This window comes from Pelobates fuscus, chromosome 7 (assembly GCF_036172605.1).
Source record: "Pelobates fuscus isolate aPelFus1 chromosome 7, aPelFus1.pri, whole genome shotgun sequence".
Taxonomy (NCBI): Eukaryota; Metazoa; Chordata; class Amphibia; order Anura; family Pelobatidae; genus Pelobates; species Pelobates fuscus.
In genome coordinates, this window is record NC_086323.1 from 118468662 (window position 1) to 118488514 (window position 19853).

Below are 19853 nucleotides of genomic sequence, written 5' to 3' on the forward strand. Positions count from 1 at the left end.
GGTGAGGGTGGTTGCTATGTAGAACTGGCTATGTTAGTGAGTGTAAGTCGTTGCAGTCCGGGGCTTCAAATAATGTATGGTATATACACTTTAAGTCCTACACATGGGAAAAATGGGGTAAACAATACTGTACAAAAATTAGGCAAAAGGTAAATGAAAGTGATCGAATGGCAAACAAACGGCATACACAAGGCATACCATAGTACATGTGAGGTCTCACTGTTGCGACCTTTGTGTAAGGGCCCACAGGAGAGATCATGTTGAGTCACCTCGTCAGCCTATTCCCGCTGTCGGAAAGTGGCTGTGTCCCTCTGACTGGTCGTGGGGTGCAGGCCGCTGTGCAGGCTTGGGTGCAGGCCACTGTGCAGGCTTGGGTGCAGGCCGCTGTGCCGGCTTGGGTGCAGGCTTGAGTGCAGGCTTGGGTGCAGGCCGCTGTGCAGTCTCTCCCGCGCCCGACATGCTGGGAGGTCTCGCCAGGGTGTCAGGCGTACACCGGAGCAATAGTCGCTTGGAGGGTATCGTTGAATGAGTCCCGGTGTCCTCCTTCGCCTGGTAGCCCTTATCCGTCACTCGGTTGCCGTTTCCGTCGCGTATTGTTGTTTTTTTTTATTGTTCCTGGCCGGAGCTGTTGAGGCTAACGTCCTCTCAGCTACATGATCAGGCCCCGCCCCCCCCCCCATTCTTTTGTTTTTAATCTAACTAATCCTTGTTTTACTTTTCTTTTCTCATTTATGTATCTAAAAAAAGTTGTCCCCCCTTTTTACTGACTGTGCTATTTTCTCTTCTGTGTGTGATTTGGAAGCTCTTATAACTTGCTCTTTCTGCCTAATCTTATAGGTCATTCTGTCTTCCTCACTCTGGTTTTTTTTTTTTATAATTATTAAATGCTAACTTTTTGTTTTTTTACTATTTTGGCCACATCTGTGGAGTACCACAGTGGTTTCTTGAATTTTTGCTTTTACTGACAAGCCTAATGCAATTTTCTGTTGCCTTCAGCAGTGCAACTTTTAAATAATTTATAGATCTTGTTCTTTATATATCAATTAACAAGAGACATGGCTGAATGTAACATAGGACAGACTCATTTTATACATTATAAAGTGCTTATTCATGGGCATTTAATCAGTTATTATGTACTTATTAAATCATCTTTTTCTGAAATAAACAATTTAATGCCAGCTGAATTTTCTAGAACGGTCTTTCAGTGATGTAGGTCTTTACATTTCCTCAGAATGACAGCAATATATTGAAATGTGTCAGTGTATTTAAATAATGTGACCCACACAATATGCCCTGGTGGCAGCCTAAAGCAGGGTGTTTGCGTGCGTTTTTGTGTTCCATGACTCTGCACTTGAACGACAGATGGTGTTAGGATTATTTGTCTGTCATAAACTACACATATTTTCAGAAAATTGGCTTTTCATAAAAGTCCCAAAAATTATCATCTTCACTGGGTTGTGTCATAGGAACAGACACTATTTGTGGCTTTTTTGTCTTAGTCTGACTTTTCCTCTTGTTGGCTTTTGGTGGTGGTGATTGAACTGGAGGTTCTTTGGGTACCCTTGGTCTCGTGGGCATTCGGACAGTCAGTGGAGGCCTGAAGATACTCTCCAATTTTTTGGTGATGGCAGTTCTTTCCAATAGCATTTGAGTCCAGATTGCTTTACAAAACAATACAAACAACACTCAGTGGCATATAGAGTTATAGAATATTAATATATACCAAAAATACTGTAGTAGGATTGTTATAATTTCCTATGGAATATTTACTTAATTATTCTGTTATTCTCTATAGACAATTTAATGTGTCATATTTTTTGTGCATTTGAAAAATGGTACATGTATTGCATGTAGGTATTTTACAAAAACATAAAGTGTGTCAGTCGCAAATTTAAATAATGCAATTAAGTAGATAAAGTGCAACATGATATAGACATTTCTTTAGAGACCAATGTGGGATTACTGTAAGAAGATTGGACATTGTGTCTCAGGTAGAAGGCACACATTACCAAAGTACCTGTGTGCAATTGTTTTGTTGTGCCTTTTTTTGGGAGTGTGATTTTATATGTTTGTATGAATTATATATACCATTAAATATACTACACTATATCAGCTGCCTTCTTATTTTTCTGATGCTATATAAAACATTTGCCAATAACTTGGAGTATGAAAGTTAATAATGTACTTTATCTACTTAAAGGAACACTACAGTCACCAAAAAACTTTAGCTTAATTAAGCAGATTTGGTGTATAGTCTCACTGTTCAATTCTCTGCCATTTAGGAGTTTAATAATTTTGTTTATACAGTCCTAGTCACTCCTCCCTGCATGTGACTTACACAGCCTTCCTTATAGCTTCCTGTAAAGAGTCATCTAAAGTTTACACTACCTTTATAGCAAATGCCGTTTAATTTAGAAGTAATGTTGAAAAAGAAATCATTTTGTTTTCATGCAGGCTGTTAGTCACAGTAAGGGGCGGTGTGGCAAGGAGCTGCATAAACAGAAACAAACGTGATTTCATTCCTAAATGGCAGAGAATTGAACAGAGAAACTTCAGAGGAATGCCCTCTTTACACAAACTGCTTCATTAAACTAAAGTTGTTTTTGTGACTGTAGTGTTCATTTAATTGTTTTTGTTAAAATTTGCACCTGAGACATTCTACATTTTTGGATTTGCACTTTTTATTTATATTCTTACATACTGGGTCAGTTGATTATGTCATTGATAGTTGTAAGTATTTTACTACGTGCCTGTTTTATTTTTCACTGTTTTGACCTAATAGAGCTGACCCCTTTGTGTCAAATCATTACGAAAATGTATGTTTTTGCGAGTCTTGTATAGAAAGAGCTTGCAGAACATTAGAATACAGAACTCAGAATCTGAGGAATGAATCATTTTATTGAGGTTACGATCTTGGGGTGCCTTTCTTGTCTAATGCCTTCCTAAGATTTATGTACATAAAGTTTCTTTCATGCCACCTGCCTGGAAAGAACAAACAATATATTGGTCAAACTATGCAAGTTTTAGTATTTAGGGCTTAGATATTAAATGTCCATTGTTGCATTAATGCCATCCTTTAATAAAATACTATGAGGGTTATTCACTAAAGTGAGAATTATCAGAAATTCCAAGTGAATTTCAAATTTCAGGCCAAACTAGCTGAATAACTCAAAACAATCCCCACATCAGCTATACTTCAATTTTTGCTAATTTTTCCTAAATCTGACATTCACTTTGAATTCCTGGCAGTTCTCACCTTGGTAAATAACCCTGCTGTTTAACAACCCAAATGTAATGTTCAAAACTACTAGGTCAATTCTTTGCAAATACATGCGCCGCCCTCACAAAAACATCAAAATGCATATATTTGCAGAAATGAGGATTAAACTGATCTGTAAATGAATCTACATATAACACTATTAGTGCTAAGGGAACCAGGCATACTTGTTAGCGCATACCGGAAAGGATTAGATTAAAAGGGTTGCCAATAAAGTCACCAGAATAACTACAGCTCAATGTAGTTGTTTTGGTGATTAAAGTATGTCCCTGCAGTCATTTTCATGTAAACACTGCCTTTTCAGAGAAAATGCAGTGTAATCATTACTGCCTAGGGAGACCTCCAGTGGCAGTCACTCAGACCGCTACTAGAGGTGCTTCCTGGGTCACTGGTGCACAAGGTGCAGCACTGACGTTCAGTGTCTCCACACTCTACATGGACACACTGAACATTTTCCCTAGATATGCATTGATATATTGCATCTCTATGAGGAGATGCTGACTGGCCAGTGCTGCGTTTTGCCATGCATGTGAAATAGCCTCCAAAGCATCACATTGACTGAGATTGTCAATTCTTATAATCTCAGCCAGGGAGGCGGAGCAGGAAAAAAGTAAAACACAATGCTGGAAAAAGGTACATTTTAACCCTATTTAAATGAGGCAAGGGGGAAATGGTGTTGCTTTAACTGCACTAATACTGCTGGATATCCACTGACACTGTATTAAGATGGGGAATACATGTATCATCAACAGCTTCTTCACATTCTTCATAACTTTGGTCTACGGAATACTGCTCTCTCCTGGTGCTCCTCCTACCTCTCCCAGCGCTCTTTCAGTATTTCTTTCTCTGGTTCTGCCTCTTCTCCCCAACCCCTCTCTGTCGGCGTCCCCCAAGGTTCTGTCCTCGGCCCCCTATTGTTCTCTATCTATACTGCCTGACTTTGTAAACTCATCAGCTCCTTTGGTTTCCAATATCATTTATATGCAGATGACACGCAAATCTACCTGTCCTCCCCTGATCTCTCTCCGCCCACCTTGACTCGTGTTTCTGACTGCCTCTCTGCTATTTCCAACTGGATGGCTGCTCACTTCCTTAAACTCAACCTGTCCAAAACAGAACTTCTAGTTCTTCCTCCCTCAAGTGCTGCTACTCCTGTTGTCTCCATCCAAGTCAATGGCGCTACTATCACCTCTACCTCGCAGGCTCGCTGCCTTGGGGTTCTTTTCGATTCTGACCTCTCTTTTACTCCCCATGTCCAATCGATAGTCAAATCCTGTCGCTTCCAACTCAAGAACATAGCGCGCATCTGCCCATATCTAACACCAGACGCGGCTAAGATACTGGTTCATGCTGTTGTTCTCTCTCGCCTCGACTACTGCAATCCCCTTCTCACCGGTCTTACATGTTCCCAGCTTGCACCGCTGCAATCTATAATGAATGCGGCTGCGAGGCTTATTTTCCTGTCCGGTCGCACCTCCCACGCCTCCACGCTCTGTCAGTCCCTGCATTGGCTTCCAGTTAGATAAAGGGCCCAATTCAAAATTCTGGCGCTTGCTTACAAATCCCTACATAATGCTGCTCCAACATACCTATCCTCCCTCATACACAAGTAGACCCCTGCGCTCATCCCAAGACCTACGCCTATCCTCTGCCCGGATCCCCACCTCTGAGGCGCGCCTTCAAGACTTCTCTAGGGCTGCACCTATTCTGTGGAACTCCCTTCCCTCCTCAATCAGACTTTCACCCAGCCTCCACTCCTTCAAAAAAATCTTTGAAAACTCACTTCTTCATTAAAGCGTATCAATTAAACTGTCAGCAGGCTTCTCATCCCCCACCCCATGACTCCTTTCCTGCAACTGTCAAAAATGACCTACCAAGCACTCAATAAACCCTTCTCTAACAAACTATTTAATTCCCCTACTTTAACCCTTTGTGTCACTATACCCCACTCCCTCTAGCATGTAAGCTCATTGAGCAGGGCCCTCAACCCCCTCTAATCCTGTACGTCCAGTGGTCTGATCTTAATTATGTGTCTCTTAGTCCACCCATTGTACAGCGCTACGGAATTTGTTGGCGCTATATAAATAATAAAATAATAATAATAATAATAATAATAGACAGTAGATTGAAGACCCCTTGATCCATGAACCCCTTACTTATTACAGATTGCTGGAAGGGAGATGAGAGAGTGTGGGAATTTACTCCCGGCAGAAAGAATGGTGCTAAGTCTGACATCTTCCTTCTGGACACATCCATATGTTCACTACTCCAGTTTTTATCACTATGACAGTAGCCAAACGTGCAAATGAATAGTATTTTGTAAATAACCAATCACATTTTTATCCTAGTTGGCTACTTTACCTACATATTGCTACAGGGGTGCACACTCAGTGCTTAGTACATTTTATTTCAATGACAGTGAAAACAGGGATGTATTTACCACAAGGCAAACAAGGCATTTGCCTAGGGCGGCACTTTCAGGGGGGGCGCCAAAAAATGCCACCCCAAGCTCCCAGACAAATGCATTGTTTGCCTCGTGTTCTGGGGCTGTCCACCTTATTGTGAGTGAGTGAGTGAGTGAGTGTAGCTGTCAGTGTGTGTCTGTGAGTGAGAATGGGTGTGCCTGTGAGTGTGTGTCAGTGTGTGTATGTAATTTTATGTGTATCTGACAGTGTGTGCCTGTCAGTGAGTGGGTGTGTCAGTGTGTGTCTGTCAGTGAAAGTGTGTGTTGGTTAAACATTGTGTGCCAATGACTGTATGTGTGTGCCAATGACTGTGTATCTGTCAGTGAGTGTATATCAGTGCATGTATCAATGAGGGCATGTGTCTGTCAGTCAAAAAAAATGGCCTTGACACAAATTGGGGGGGGGGGGCAAATTTAGATTTTTGGGGTGCCCGAATTTAGTTGTGCCTAGTGCAGCACAAATCCAAAATACACCATTGAGTGAAAATGGTTAACTGAAACTGGTATTGAAAATGTCACCAATATTTCTGAGATGAAGAACCAATGCTTGCTGACTATTATATTTTGGCGGTCATGGTAGAAAATTTACAATCAAGAAGTGAGCTCACAGTTCAGTAAACATACTGCTAAACAGCTGAAGGAAGAATTTTAAACCACACTTCAGAGGATTGCAGTTCCACTTCCACTTCCACTTCATACATGTTTTTCTCTTTCCAAAAGGACGGTTAAAAGGAGGATCAACAAATACCTAGATCATCAGTCTTCCTCCCATGCCAGTGATGCAAAGTGTCCCTTATTACTTTCCCTTTCTCATTAACTTCTGTAGTGTAGGAATCTTGTACCAAGGAATGGCATTGGATGGGGGCACCTGTTTTAGATAAGGAAACAGTAAGACTATGAAAACAAAGACATGGAGTTAGTACTCCTGTATTACATATATAAGGTAATAGGGCAAGCAGGAATCAAACTGACAGAGTAAGAACAATAAATTGCCAAAATGTTTCCTTAGGCTGATGGCTATTCTGCTGTCGTACACTGCTTACTCTGTCACTGTATGCACTTCCCATTTCCGTGTCCTGCTTGTACTTCCCTCCCTGGTTCCAGTATACCTAGCTGTGTGTCAATATGGTGCTCACTTGATCCTTGTTCTACTAATACCTTATTCAGATTTCATAAGGTCCATTTGTCAGGATGTGAGTGGAACCTAAACGTGCAGATTATATCACAATAAATAGACAAGCCGTATACGGATCCTTAGAGTGGCCGGACTAACGGTAGTCAGAGAGAAGGCCAAGGTCAAGGACAGGAGATATATGGATAAATGACATAACAAGCCAAAGTCAAAGGATACCAGAGATCAAGAGAAACGAGTAAACGGACAAATCAGAAACCGGGAACAGGAAATAAAAGGAACGCACTCTAGCAGTCCTGTATTTAGTGCAAGGCTGACAAGGCATTTTCCCTGGTTAGCACTTTCAGGGGGCGGCAAAAAAAGCCGCCCCCCCTAAATGCCCCCGGCAGATGCCTTGTCAGCCTATTGTCCTGGGGGGCCCAGGAGCTGGCCGGCTGGCCACCTCAGGCGACCCCAGAGGCTGGCATCTACCTGATGTGGGAGGCAGGCGGCGATGGAGCACTCTCCCCTGAGCTCTTAATGCTCAGCTCCCTCGCGCGCACTGCAGTGATGCCAGAGCCGGAATATGACATCACTCCGGCTCCGGCATCACTAAGAGGCGCGCAAGGGAGCTAAGCAGGAGGATCAGAGCTCCCTCGACACCTAAATTGATGGCACGTCTGTCCGTCCAACAGTTAAAGGATTCCCACTGAACACCAGGGAAATTAAGAATCCACACCAGCACTCCAGCAAAGGTAGGAGGCTAGTGTGTGTTTGTTACTGAAAGTATTAGTGTGTGTGTCTCTCTGTTGGTGAGTATGTTAATGTGTCTGTTAGTGAGAGTGTTTGTGTGTCTGTCAGTGAGTGTGTATGTGTCTTGTCAGTGAGTGTGTATAAGTATCTGTCAGTGAATGTGTGTCTTTAAGTTAGTGTGTATGTGTGTCTGTCTGTGAATATGTATGTGTGTTTGTCAGTAAGTGCATGTGTGTCTTGTCAGTGAGTATGTATGTGTATCTGTCAGTGAATGCGTGTCTGTCAGTTAGTGTGAATGTGTGCCTGTTGGTGAATGTGAGTGCGCATGTCTGTCAGTGAGTGTGTGTAACTGTGAGTGAGTGTAACTGTGAACGAGTGAGTGTGTATGTCTGTGAGTGTGGATGTTTCAGTAAACGTGTGTTTTGGCTAAACAGTGTGTGTGACAATGACTGTGTATCTGTCAGTGAGTGTATGTCAGTGTATGCATCAGTGAAGGCGTGTGTCTGTCAGGCAAAGAGCCTGTTGGTTTTTAACAGGAAGTGAAATTTAGAAGGGGTGGGGAGGTGCCTGAGTTTTGTCATGCTTAAGGCAGCACAAAACCAGAATACACCACTGGCTACTAGAACCATAACAGGGCAACATGGAGTAGGACAAATAAGTATATATAGGCACTACTTAATTTTTATTAATGCACCTCCTAAGAGAATTCCTTATGATTCATGGATAGATAGAAATCCTTATTTGTATGACTAAAGACGTCATCATTATGTGCCGATTTCGGCCAGGTCAGAGACGAATTTAGTTACCCATAAAACTCCATAGCGCACGAGCGTTCAGCATCGCAGAGAATGCTAGGGGATCCAGGTAAGAGACCTACATAGTAATTAACTATCCCTTTCCCGATGGCAACTCACAGAACAATCACAGACTTGCAGAGCAATTATATTGTGGAGAATATGCCATTGCTGCTCTTGTGTTAGGGCTCAACAGACCTTTTCACAATCATTCCTACTGTTGTTATGTCCTTATCGCATAGAACTTAGGTCAGTGACATATCTACCACTGTCCACGATTGCTGGGTGACCAGCAGGAGGGAATCAGAATCAGCTGAGCTACCCTCCTGCAGGTCTCTCTGTGTAGTGTGGCCGAGCACCCTAGTCTGACAGGAGGTGCTTATTGATAGAGCACTTCCCGTCAGACTGGGTACCACTCAGCAACACTACACAGAGTCAGACGGTACAGGAGGGGATGGGGGGGAAGCAGTCAGGGGGGGGCGGGGGAGAGAGGGAATGAGAAATGTGTGGTGAGAGAGGGAATGCGACAAATAGATGGGCTGGGGAATCAGGGAATGAGACAACTGGAGGGGCTGGTGGGAGAGGAAATGAGACAAATAGAGTAGAGAGAGAGTTAGACAAATGGAGGGGCTGGGGGGGGACAAGGAATAAAACAAATTGAGGGGCTGGGGGGAGAGGGAATGAGATAAATGGAGGGGATGGGGTTGAGAGGGAATGAGACAAATAGAGGAGTCAAGACACACATACATACATATACATATAGACAAGACACACATACATACAGACAGTCAGGTACACATACATTCAGACAGACAGACACACACACACACACACACACATACACAAGACACACATACATACAAAGACACATACATACATAAAAACAAACATGAACACATACATACATACATACATACAGATAGATAGACACACACACATACACACACACACACACACACACACAAGACACATACATAAAAAGACATATATACATAAAAACAGACAGGCACACATACATACATGAAATAAAATAAAAATAAAAGCAGCGCCAAATAAAACCAATAGAAAATGAGAGTCAGTAAATAAAATAAAATTGGTCCAAATAAAAGAGAAAGTCCAAGTAACACATACATACATACAGACAGATAGATACAGACACATACAGAGACACACAAGACACACATACATACAAAGACACATACATACACATACAGACAGACACACACACACACATACACACACAAGCCATACATACAAAGACACATACATAAAAACAGACAGGCACACATACATACATACAGACAGATAGACACAGACAGACAGACACACACACATACAGACATACATACAAAGACACATACACACACATACAGCAAGACAGACAGACAGACAGGCACACACACACACAAGACATACATACAAAGACACATACATACAAACAGACAGGCACACATACATACAGACAGACACAGACACATACATACAAACAAACAAACAAACACACACATAATATTTAAGTCACCCTCCTGTTTCCTACCTTTTAGGTGCAGGAGGGTGACTTTTCCTGGGGTCCTGTGGTGGCTCTGGCTGGTGGGAGTCAGAGTTCCCACTCTGACTCCCTGTTCTTCCTCCTGCGTGGTCTGTGTGTGTTAGCTGGGAGGAGTCCCAGTGCTGACCGAGCCCCCTGACAATACATTTCCATCGGGTGGCCCTGACAGCCACCGGATGGACCCTTTGGATGGTGGCCCTGGTGGTTTGCCTTGCGGGCCGGGGCCGCAAATGATGATGGCGGGCACCCGGTCGCAGGGGCCTGCAGGGCGGCCGGGTCCCCTGGAGTGACGGGCCCGGTCGCAGCTGCGACCCCTGTGACCGGGGTTTGTACACCAGTGCATTTACCTAGGTAAAACAAAATCTGGAATACAGCTATTTTTACAGTGCTGATATTTTGACCAACATTTTGCAATTCCCTTGTCTATTATACACAATTTCCAGTCTAGGGAATAGCCTATTAATAATACAGCTTATTGGACTGAAAGAGAGAGTTCAAGAGGATTTTTCCATCAGACCTGGAAATAGGTTAGCACGGAGGCTATGTCCCAGCTCATAATATGCGATGTTGTCCACCAGCCATGAATTCAAGCTCGGTTTTGGAATGTGATATCCATTTGAGTGTGATATATTTTCATTTGCTTCAGTCAGTGCTTGCTTTACCTAGATTTAAGAAGTGAAGGACAGTAAGTCAAAAGTTCAACTGTCTTCCTCAGCGTTCATTCCACCCACCTCACCTGCTCTGGGGAGATCAGTTGGTCCACCAAAGAAGTTCCATACTTGTGCCTAATGTTAGCTGGTACCAAACTATCTTGCTTTTTCATTGTGGTTTCTGATGATCTAGATATAGTTTTTTCCTTTAATGGGATGCTTGTAGAACTCGCTCTTCTTTTGCATGGATTCACACTGTCTAAGTCTACTTGGCTGTGTTTCTCCACATTGGCAGGCCCTTCAAGACAGATTTGTGATGTTTTTGGAGTAGAAAGGGAACTGCCATGGAAGTATCTGGATTTTGAATTTAATGTGTTGGTTGGCAAAGACTTATTAGGCATTTTTTCTGCAGTGGGAGAGGACATAAAAAAGTAAATAGTAGAGTTAAATCATGCAGTCATTATGATTTGCTAGCAATCAACCAATATAGTACTGTCTGAGAAACTCTAGAACTCAGTAGAGTAGATGCCTGTAATAACAGAGGAAGTAAGGGTAAAGACTTGGGCATTTATTTTTGGGAAGAATCGCAATTCGGACAAACTAGGCGAATTTTGAATGGCACAATGGAAGAATGAACTCTTTGTTCGGTCCATTCATTAGTTCATAAATTAAAATATTGGTGCCCTTATTTGGGATTACCAATCCATATTCAATTGTACCACTACCAAATTAGGAAGCTGTCTACCAAACAGTTCTATAATATGGTAGCCTTAAATATGACAAGCCCAAATAAGGGTACTAAATCTATTTAGAAATTATGTATTAAACTGTTGAAAGATCAAAATTAACAAAAACCTTTTCTTAATTTTGGTTGTTAAGCTGTTTGTAGATAGCTTCCTAGTTTGGTATCCTTATGGATATCAAAATAGGGAGCTATCCACTAAACAAAGCACCATCCCTAATATTGGGTAAGAATTGCAATGGAGGTAGGCATAAGACACACTTACCTCTTCAGCGCATATTTCAAGGAAGCTCTGGTCTCTTACTAACGCATGCCGTGACGAACTCCCCTTTTCCTGGGAGTTTGCCACCATTTTTTGCCAGCCTCCTACCCTGTTACTATGGCCCTTGTATCAGACCTTGGTTCAGGACTGTGGAAAGGCTTTGGTCGAGCCTTTTCCCTTCTATGATTCAGTATATGGGGCTTTCCGAATGGATTATATTTATGGTGTTCGTTTACCGAACACACAACCGAACAGTCGGACCACCCACAAATGGAGTGTCAAGCCTATTAACCTCCCAGACTTATGGTTAACCGCAGCTTAATGGGCGAAAGGCTGGGTGGTCGCCGTTCGTATGTGCGAACACGTGGCGGCGGTCATATTGTTTTGTCAAACGTATCTAGCGGTGTTTTGTCGTCGAGTGCATGGAACTGTAATCAGACACTCAACGGCACAAACACCGCTGGGACTTCAACCTCCAGTTACGTTCGGATGGATTCATACGAACAGAGCGTTGTTTGGTAGGAATACGCTCCCGAACCAGATACATAGACTAAGTGCCCAGACGAACGGCTACGTTCAGTAATTTGAACGGTATTTCGACAATTTGAAATAGACAGACCGCACAGCCGGATTTTCTGGAACTGTTTTGGGCATGAAACCATGTGTGCGTCGGTCAAAAAGAGACTTCCAGGAATTTCCTAAACCCCTGCTCTGATCTGGGTTATTTTTGGATATGTTGTTCACCCAGATCAGAGCTACCAGGGGTAACATGTATGGGGCTATGTTGTGTTTTGGGGTACTTGTGAGACTTTGTAAAATATGTGCTTTTTTCTGCCTGGAGATAATTGAGTTATTACAGTATCCGACTCAATTATCTCACAGGCAGAGAGGAGGGAATTATCTATTTGTATTGGGAGTGACACACTTTGTCACTGTATTGTTGTTGGTGGTAAACTTTGTGTCCCTGTCCCCCACAATGTCCATGTGGGAGTGCCCCTTGCATGATGACTTGCATAAAAGGCCAGCTGTGGCTTCCATTAAACACACTCAGGGGCGGACTGACAACTCATTGGGCCCCTGGGCAATAGGAGATTATGGGGCCCCCGTCTACCCACCAACTTGCAAGAGACACAAATATACATCATGCACACATGCATGTGTTATAGAAAGAGTTGTAATGTGGGGGGGGAGGCTTTAGGGGACAGGAGTTGTAGTGTGTAGGACTGGGGCTGTAGTGGGAAGATAAGGGCTATAATGGGCAACATGGGCTCTAATGGGTAAAAAGGCGCTGTAGAGGGGGTATAGGGGTTCTAATTTCAGATAGAGACTGTAGTGTTGGGTGTTTGTGGGGGACAGGGGCTGTAGTGGGGTAGTTTTTAGTTCCCCAGACCCCCTTTCCTCCCATTAAAAAGTAATTTTATTCACGTTTTTGACCTAAATTAGAGTGGGTGTTGGTGCAAGATTTTTTTTCGGTCCACCTATCGTAAGGATGGAAAAAAAGGTAGATCCCCATCTTTCTAACAACTACCATAATACTTTGCCAGATGGGTATCTACCATTTCCCCATCCTTGCAGGGTTGAGCCCCGAGCAGTGTTTGTATGTTTGACTGTAAGCATGTTTTGTATGGAGTATGTGTGTGTGAATGTAGGGGTGTATTTGTGTGTACTGTTTGCCTTAGAATGTAGGGGTGTGTCTGTATGTATTGTTGATATTTAAATACAGGGGTGTATTTGCTTGTACAGATACACAGGTGCAGACTCACAGATACATACACACACCAACACATATACAGATACACAGACACACACATTGACATACAAATTTACAGACAGACACACTCACACACATATACAGATATGCAGATACACAGACACACACTAACATGCATAAAGATACACCCACACCGATACACAAACACACTGATACGGATACACACACATTAACACACATACATACATACATACATACATACAGATATACACACACTATCATACATACAGATACACAGACACACACTATCATACATACAGATACACAGACACACACTATCATACATACAGATACACAGACACACACTATCATACATGCAGATACACACTAACACATACAGATATACACACACTAACATACATACATACAGATACAGACACACACTAACACACGTACAGATATACACACACTAACATACATACAGATAAACACACACTAACTTACATACAGATATACACACACTAACATACATACTGTTACAGACACACACTAACATACATACAGTTATACACACACTAACATACATACAGATATACACACACTAACATACATACAGATGGGGGGCTGAGCCAGCAGCCAAACGGAGAGGACGCACATGCCTAGAGCTCCGAACAAAAAACGCTCAATTCACCCTAAAAACTGTAGAAAACCTACCCCAACAACACCCCTTGTCCCAGATCGCTCTCCAGACGACACGGGGTGATGAAATAAAAAAACTGAAGCCGGATAAACCCCCTCAAACGGCTGATATCGGAGTCCTCCTGCGGAGGCCCCAAAACTCCCAAAGGCCCGCAATGGCGTCCTAGATGGCAGGCCTCTATAACTCATCTAGCGAGGCTTCTGGGTCTGATGAGGGTGACTACGGCACACTAGCTGGGAGCAGACCAATCCACTTACCTGCGAAACCTCTGATCACGGAGGAGAAGCTGAGGGACATGCTGCGCCGCAATATTGCAGCTGACATCGGCACGTTCCGTGAAGAAATCAGCGGAGTATCGGCCCGCCTGCGAAACACAGAGCTTAACACCGCCGCACAGGAGAGCAAACTAACAACAGTAGAGCAACAACTCCTAGTCTTACAAAAAGTCCAACGACAACATCAAGACAACATGGCTGCATTTGAAGATGGGAGGCGCTGGAAGAACGTCAAAATCCGCGGCGTTCCTGATGCGGTGGAGACCGCAGAACTACCACACCTATTCCGCAGAATGCTGGGATCGCTCTTCCCTGCCAAACAGGCCAAAGGAATGCCACTAGACAGCTGGTATCGGATTACCAAACCTAAGATGGGTACCTCAGAGGGAGGGAGAGACGCAATCGTGCGCTTTCAACAAGGCAGAGACTGCACGGCCTTCATGGCGGCAGTGCGCAATAAACCCCCCCTACACTTTGAAGGACATTCCCTAACTTTTTACCCTGACATATCCAAAGCCACCATGGATTGGAGAAGGTCCCTGAGACCCTTAACTACAGAGCTCCTTGCACATGATATACCCTACCGATGGGGCTTACCCAGAAGCCTGCTCATACCCAGGGAGACTGGCAACCTCAAAGTACTAGAAGCGGCTGAGATCCCAGCAACACTGCAGAAACTGGCGCTGGGGGAGCAAACACATGAACAAGCTACAGTTGACCCACAGATGACACCCATGGCCTGGAATACAGCTACAGCCTACAGCACGCCCGTTCATACCGGGCCCGGCAGCCCAACGAGGAGAAACAGCATCCACTTCGGTGCCCTGAACTTTCCTGTACATAATCAACAATGCCGTGACTGTTATATATAGCTCACAGTTCCATAATTTTTCCATGAGCATCGTTTGAAAGTTAAAGTTAATTTTGTTTTATAATTAATGCATACTTGCATAACCTCCTAGGGAAATACCCTTACACTGATGTGGTTCCACTTAAACACCCGCCCCCCCCCCCCCCCCCCCGCACTCCCCCACCATAGGAACAAACAGTACTTGCTTGCCATCTAATGAGCATACAGGGGGGCACAGGTCTCTTTCACTTACCCTCAGTCCACTGGACTCTAGCCAACTCCTCGGTAAAAGAGGCGTCTAATGCACCCTGCCCTACACTTATCTATCGATCACTAACCTTGCAACACTCAGGCAGACAATGCATTACAGTCACTTAACTATTCACTACTTATTATATTACTATATATTTCAAAATGTGCCATATTATCAATGCTGACAATTGTTAATTGTTGATTAATCAACTTGCACAAGCTGTTGGGGCAATGCAAGCGTACTTGTACAGTTAATGCACAATGAAAATAAAGAATTAAAATAACATTCATACAGATATACACACACTAACACATACAGATATATACACACACACTAACACATACAGATATATACACACACTAACATACATACTGTTACACAGACACACACTAACATATATACAGATATACACACACTAATACATACAGATAACATGCACACACAGATCACATTACATATTTAACCATCCCCCTGCTTAGATACCTTTTTGGTTCAGGAGGGTGGCATCTGGCTGAGTGTGATGGGAGCCTGGCTCCCTCCTCTCTCGGCTTGTTGGTAAGCAGGGAGGGGTAAAATCCTTGCATCGCGGCATTACACAGGGCTCCTGATCATTGAAGCATTGCGGGTTGCCCGTGCAGGTGGCGCACGTCGATGGGCGTGTGTGACGTCCCCATTGCGCGCCCACGCGCACAGGGATGTAATTCTCCTCTGCTCCCTCGGACCCTAGCTCCACCTCTTGTAAGTACTGCTGGGCCCGAGGGAGGCGTTGGACTCAAGCGTTCGGCGCAAATTCTGTTGTGTGTCTCTGCCAAAGACACATACAAAGTGAACTACATTCACTCTGGGGATTGCTATAATCACTATACTCCCCTGAGTATAATCACTAAGCTCTTGTAAGAGCTGTTCCTGCTACACTCTCTGGATTAGTAGAGGTCTACCTACTGGAAGCTGGATCCTGGTCTTGGGTCCAGGGTGGGTGGAGGACGGCGAGACCCCAACCAAGCTGCCGCGGTTCATGGGTTTTATGGTGGTTATGGTGTTCCAGTGCAGTGCTTACAGTACTCGCAATACTAGGAAGCAGAGATTGATGGTGGTACCCGGTCGGGGAGCCAGACGGTCCGTAACACATGCTCAGGCATTTCTTCTGTTGTTTTGTCAATGCACATGCCCCTCTAAGGCACAGCATTATTGGGGACAGTATAATTTATAATGTATGCCAATCTGTGCATTGACATGTTCATTGTTCATACCATACAATACGGTCAGTGACTGAGCTATGTACAAACATTTGATAAGGAAGTACTTTTCTAAAGGGAGGGGGTGTGGCTAAAGAGGCAGGTTTATGATACAGCATTCTGCAAAACATTTTTTTTTTTAAATGCAAAAACTATACAGATTAGAGCATGCAAAACATACAGCATAATAATGAGGCAAAAATCCAATCAAAGGCATTAAAGTTGTATTGGTGCTAGGAGTGTCCCTTTAAGAGTTAACCCTTTTATGCTTTGTCCAAGCCCCAAAGTAATTGCTAAATAGTAATGGAAAGGACTACATCCATTTGCTAGATTCAGGACAAAATCACGAATACAGACAAAACAAAAAATCTCTACCTTTTGCAACTTTCCAAATTTGCAAGAAAGTTCTCAACTCACAGCTCAGTATTTAATGAAACACCTACATACTCCGAAGCAGTTACATCAGACATGCTGTCATTAACAGTTATTCCCGTTTGGGTTTGAATCCCTTTTACATTATCTACACTTAATACTTTTGCCACAAATAGCCTCGATGGCCATTAATAGGGATGGAGAAAGTGACTGCCACTATGCTTAGTCAACTAAAGGTTAAAGGAACACTATAGTCACCTAAATTACTTTAGCTAAATAAAGCAGTTTTGGTGTATAGATCATTCCCCTGCAATTTCGCTGCTCAATTCACTGTCATTTAGGAGTTAAATCACTTTGTTTCTTTTTATGCAGCCCTAGCCACACCTCCCCTGGCTATGATTGACAGAGCCTGCATGAAAAAAAAAACTGGTTTCACTTTCAAACAGATGTTATTTACCTTAAATAATTGTATCTCAATCTCTAAAATGAACTTTAATCACATACAGGAGGCTCTTGCAGGGTCTAGCAAGCTATTAACATAGCAGGGGATAAGAAAATCTTAATTAAACAGAACTTGCAATAAAGAAAGCCTAAATAGGGCTTTCTTTACAGGAAGTGTTTATGGAAGGCTGTGCAAGTCATATGCAGGGAGGTGTGACTAGGGTTCATAAACAAAGGGATTTAACTCCTAAATGGCAGAGGATTGAGCAGTGAGGCTGCAGGGGCATGTTCTATACACCAAAACTGCTTCATTAAGCTAAAGTTGTTCAGGTGACTATAGTGTCCCTTTAAGTGAACATGGAAGAGTATGCATTTTAATCGGAGACAGTGATGAGAGGTGATAGTTACATGCAATATGAACTAATATGAGATAGTGATCATAATAGTGAGTTGTGATTAAAGGAGAATTAGCGTGCAAAAGTGTATGCTATTATTGCTTAGTTGGATAAAACGTTCAATACAAGTGAGTTTAAATTTAATCAAATACTGTACTGCTCTTTTGGCTTATATTCCTCAAATTTGACATTAGGAGCCAATTTTAATAGACTGTGTATAGTCTTCGATACAGGTTGTTGTAGCTTAATAAAAGTTTAAGGCATGTTATCGGGCCCCCAGTGGATCTGCATTATACTTTATTTAGTACAGATCACAATCCATGTTACTACTAGTAAACTTTCTAGTGCATTAATTAAAACCAGGAAATGCAACAAATTGCTAACATTTTAAATGATCTCTCTTGGTGTTATTCTAATTTTGTTATTTTAACTATTTGTATTGATAGAGCAGCATGCTTGAGGTACCCTAATGGCACACATTCTGTATATTGTGAAACCATTTGCCCTCTGTTCAAGTCAATAGACTGGCTCACCTGAATGGGTGACATCCATGATAGATATTTAATGATATCCCAAACTCTCCCAATTCATGAAGCTTGTGATCATTTTACTTTCATTGTGACTATTCCCATTCACTGGTTGCCAAGAAACCTATTTGTGTTACAGTTGTCATGGTGACAACTATTGGACATAGCTGTGGGAGGGTTAAGTCACCCCTAGATGGCACTAGATTATAGTAGCAATGTATTTTTCAATTATGGTAAAGGGCAAGCATGTTAACACAAATATACCGGTAGTTGTGTTTCCCAGGTTTACTTTGCTAGATATAGGACTAGTTAGGGGTCTTTAGACATTGCAGTGTTCCAATGTCAACAAAACTCATATTTTAATCAGTTTCAGGCAACATGGAATTAGAATTTGCCTTAAAAAACGCACAATGTATTAAGCCACTACCAATAAAGCTTTTTAGTTTTACACATTTAAAAGAAATTATACAGTTATGGGCATTTTCACAGTTGCTTGTGATAATTCCCCCAATAATTTAGGCACCTATTTCTATGTTATTCTACATAAAGGGTAACACGTGGAATATCCAGGGTTGGATTTGCCAGTTTCCCACCAAATCACCAGAGATCAGGATTCCCCCGCCCTGGCTAAAAGTAACCTCAGGTAGGGAGGAACACACTTTAGTTTAGTTTTAGTTTTCTCCCAATACAGCCCTTCAGCCTAAATCCCCCCACTATCACCCTTATACCCCCTATAACACCCCTATATGACACTACAGTCACCCCCCACACACACTATTGTCCATATTCCGCTACTAGAGCCACTATCCTACCCACTATAGCCATTATTCCACACAATAGCAACAATCCACCCACTACAGCTGCTATCATCCCCACCACAGTCTCTATCCTCCATTGCAGCCACTATCCCACCACTACTGTAGTATTCTCCCACTACCACATCTGTAGCCACTGTCACTATCCACTGCAGCCATTATGTCCCCACTACAGCTCCTACCCCACTAGGTTTACTAAAATTATTAACAGAGTGCATCTGGCAGGAAACACATTCACAAATCATCATTCACTTGCTTTTTTCAAAGTGAATGATAATTACCAGATTTTACTAATTTCATGATGTAAAGTCATGATTTTATAAAGCAGAGTAGATAGTGGGAACCGCACTCAATCCAAACGGCCAAGGGTGCTCCAGATCAGGACTAGCAATCCCAGGACAATATACAAAGAAGAAAAGATCACAGGCACTCCAAATTTTAAGCCGTATGCAGCTTTAATGTAACAAAATGCAACGCAACGTTTCGACCAACAAAGGTCTTTTTCAAGCTTGTGCCAACCGAGATTCCCAGGGTAATTCAGTCAACGGAGCTCTGAATATAACTGGCAACCTTCTGATTGAAAACTTTCATGGGCAGACATGGACCAGAATGACACCCAATTAGGAGGCTGTAAGACAAGAAAAGGAATGGTAAAATCCGGTCTTAGATATTGTTTC

At 42.7% G+C, this 19853-nt stretch overlaps 2 protein-coding genes across 3 annotated transcripts in view; both read right to left on the bottom strand.

Moving 5' to 3' along the window:
* The window catches only part of LOC134568153 (thiosulfate sulfurtransferase-like), a 142509-nt gene that overhangs the window by 97293 nt on the left and 25363 nt on the right, over positions 1 to 19853 (bottom strand). The gene's annotated exons all lie outside the window — the stretch shown is intronic.
* On the bottom strand, positions 1183 to 18456 carry CIMIP4 (ciliary microtubule inner protein 4). Of its 2 annotated transcripts, none has more exons than XM_063427450.1 (5): positions 18368 to 18456; positions 10685 to 11004; positions 10466 to 10610; positions 6490 to 6609; positions 1183 to 1661 (listed from the first exon to the last, which is right to left on the bottom strand). In XM_063427450.1, the coding sequence occupies exons 1-5, from the start codon at positions 18384 to 18386 to the stop codon at positions 1405 to 1407; spliced, it is 861 nt and encodes a 286-aa protein (XP_063283520.1). In that variant the 5' UTR covers positions 18387 to 18456; the 3' UTR covers positions 1183 to 1404. The 2 variants fall into 2 exon arrangements, with proteins under 2 accessions (XP_063283520.1, XP_063283521.1); XM_063427451.1 differs by lacking the exon at positions 1183 to 1661 and adding an exon at positions 2894 to 2982.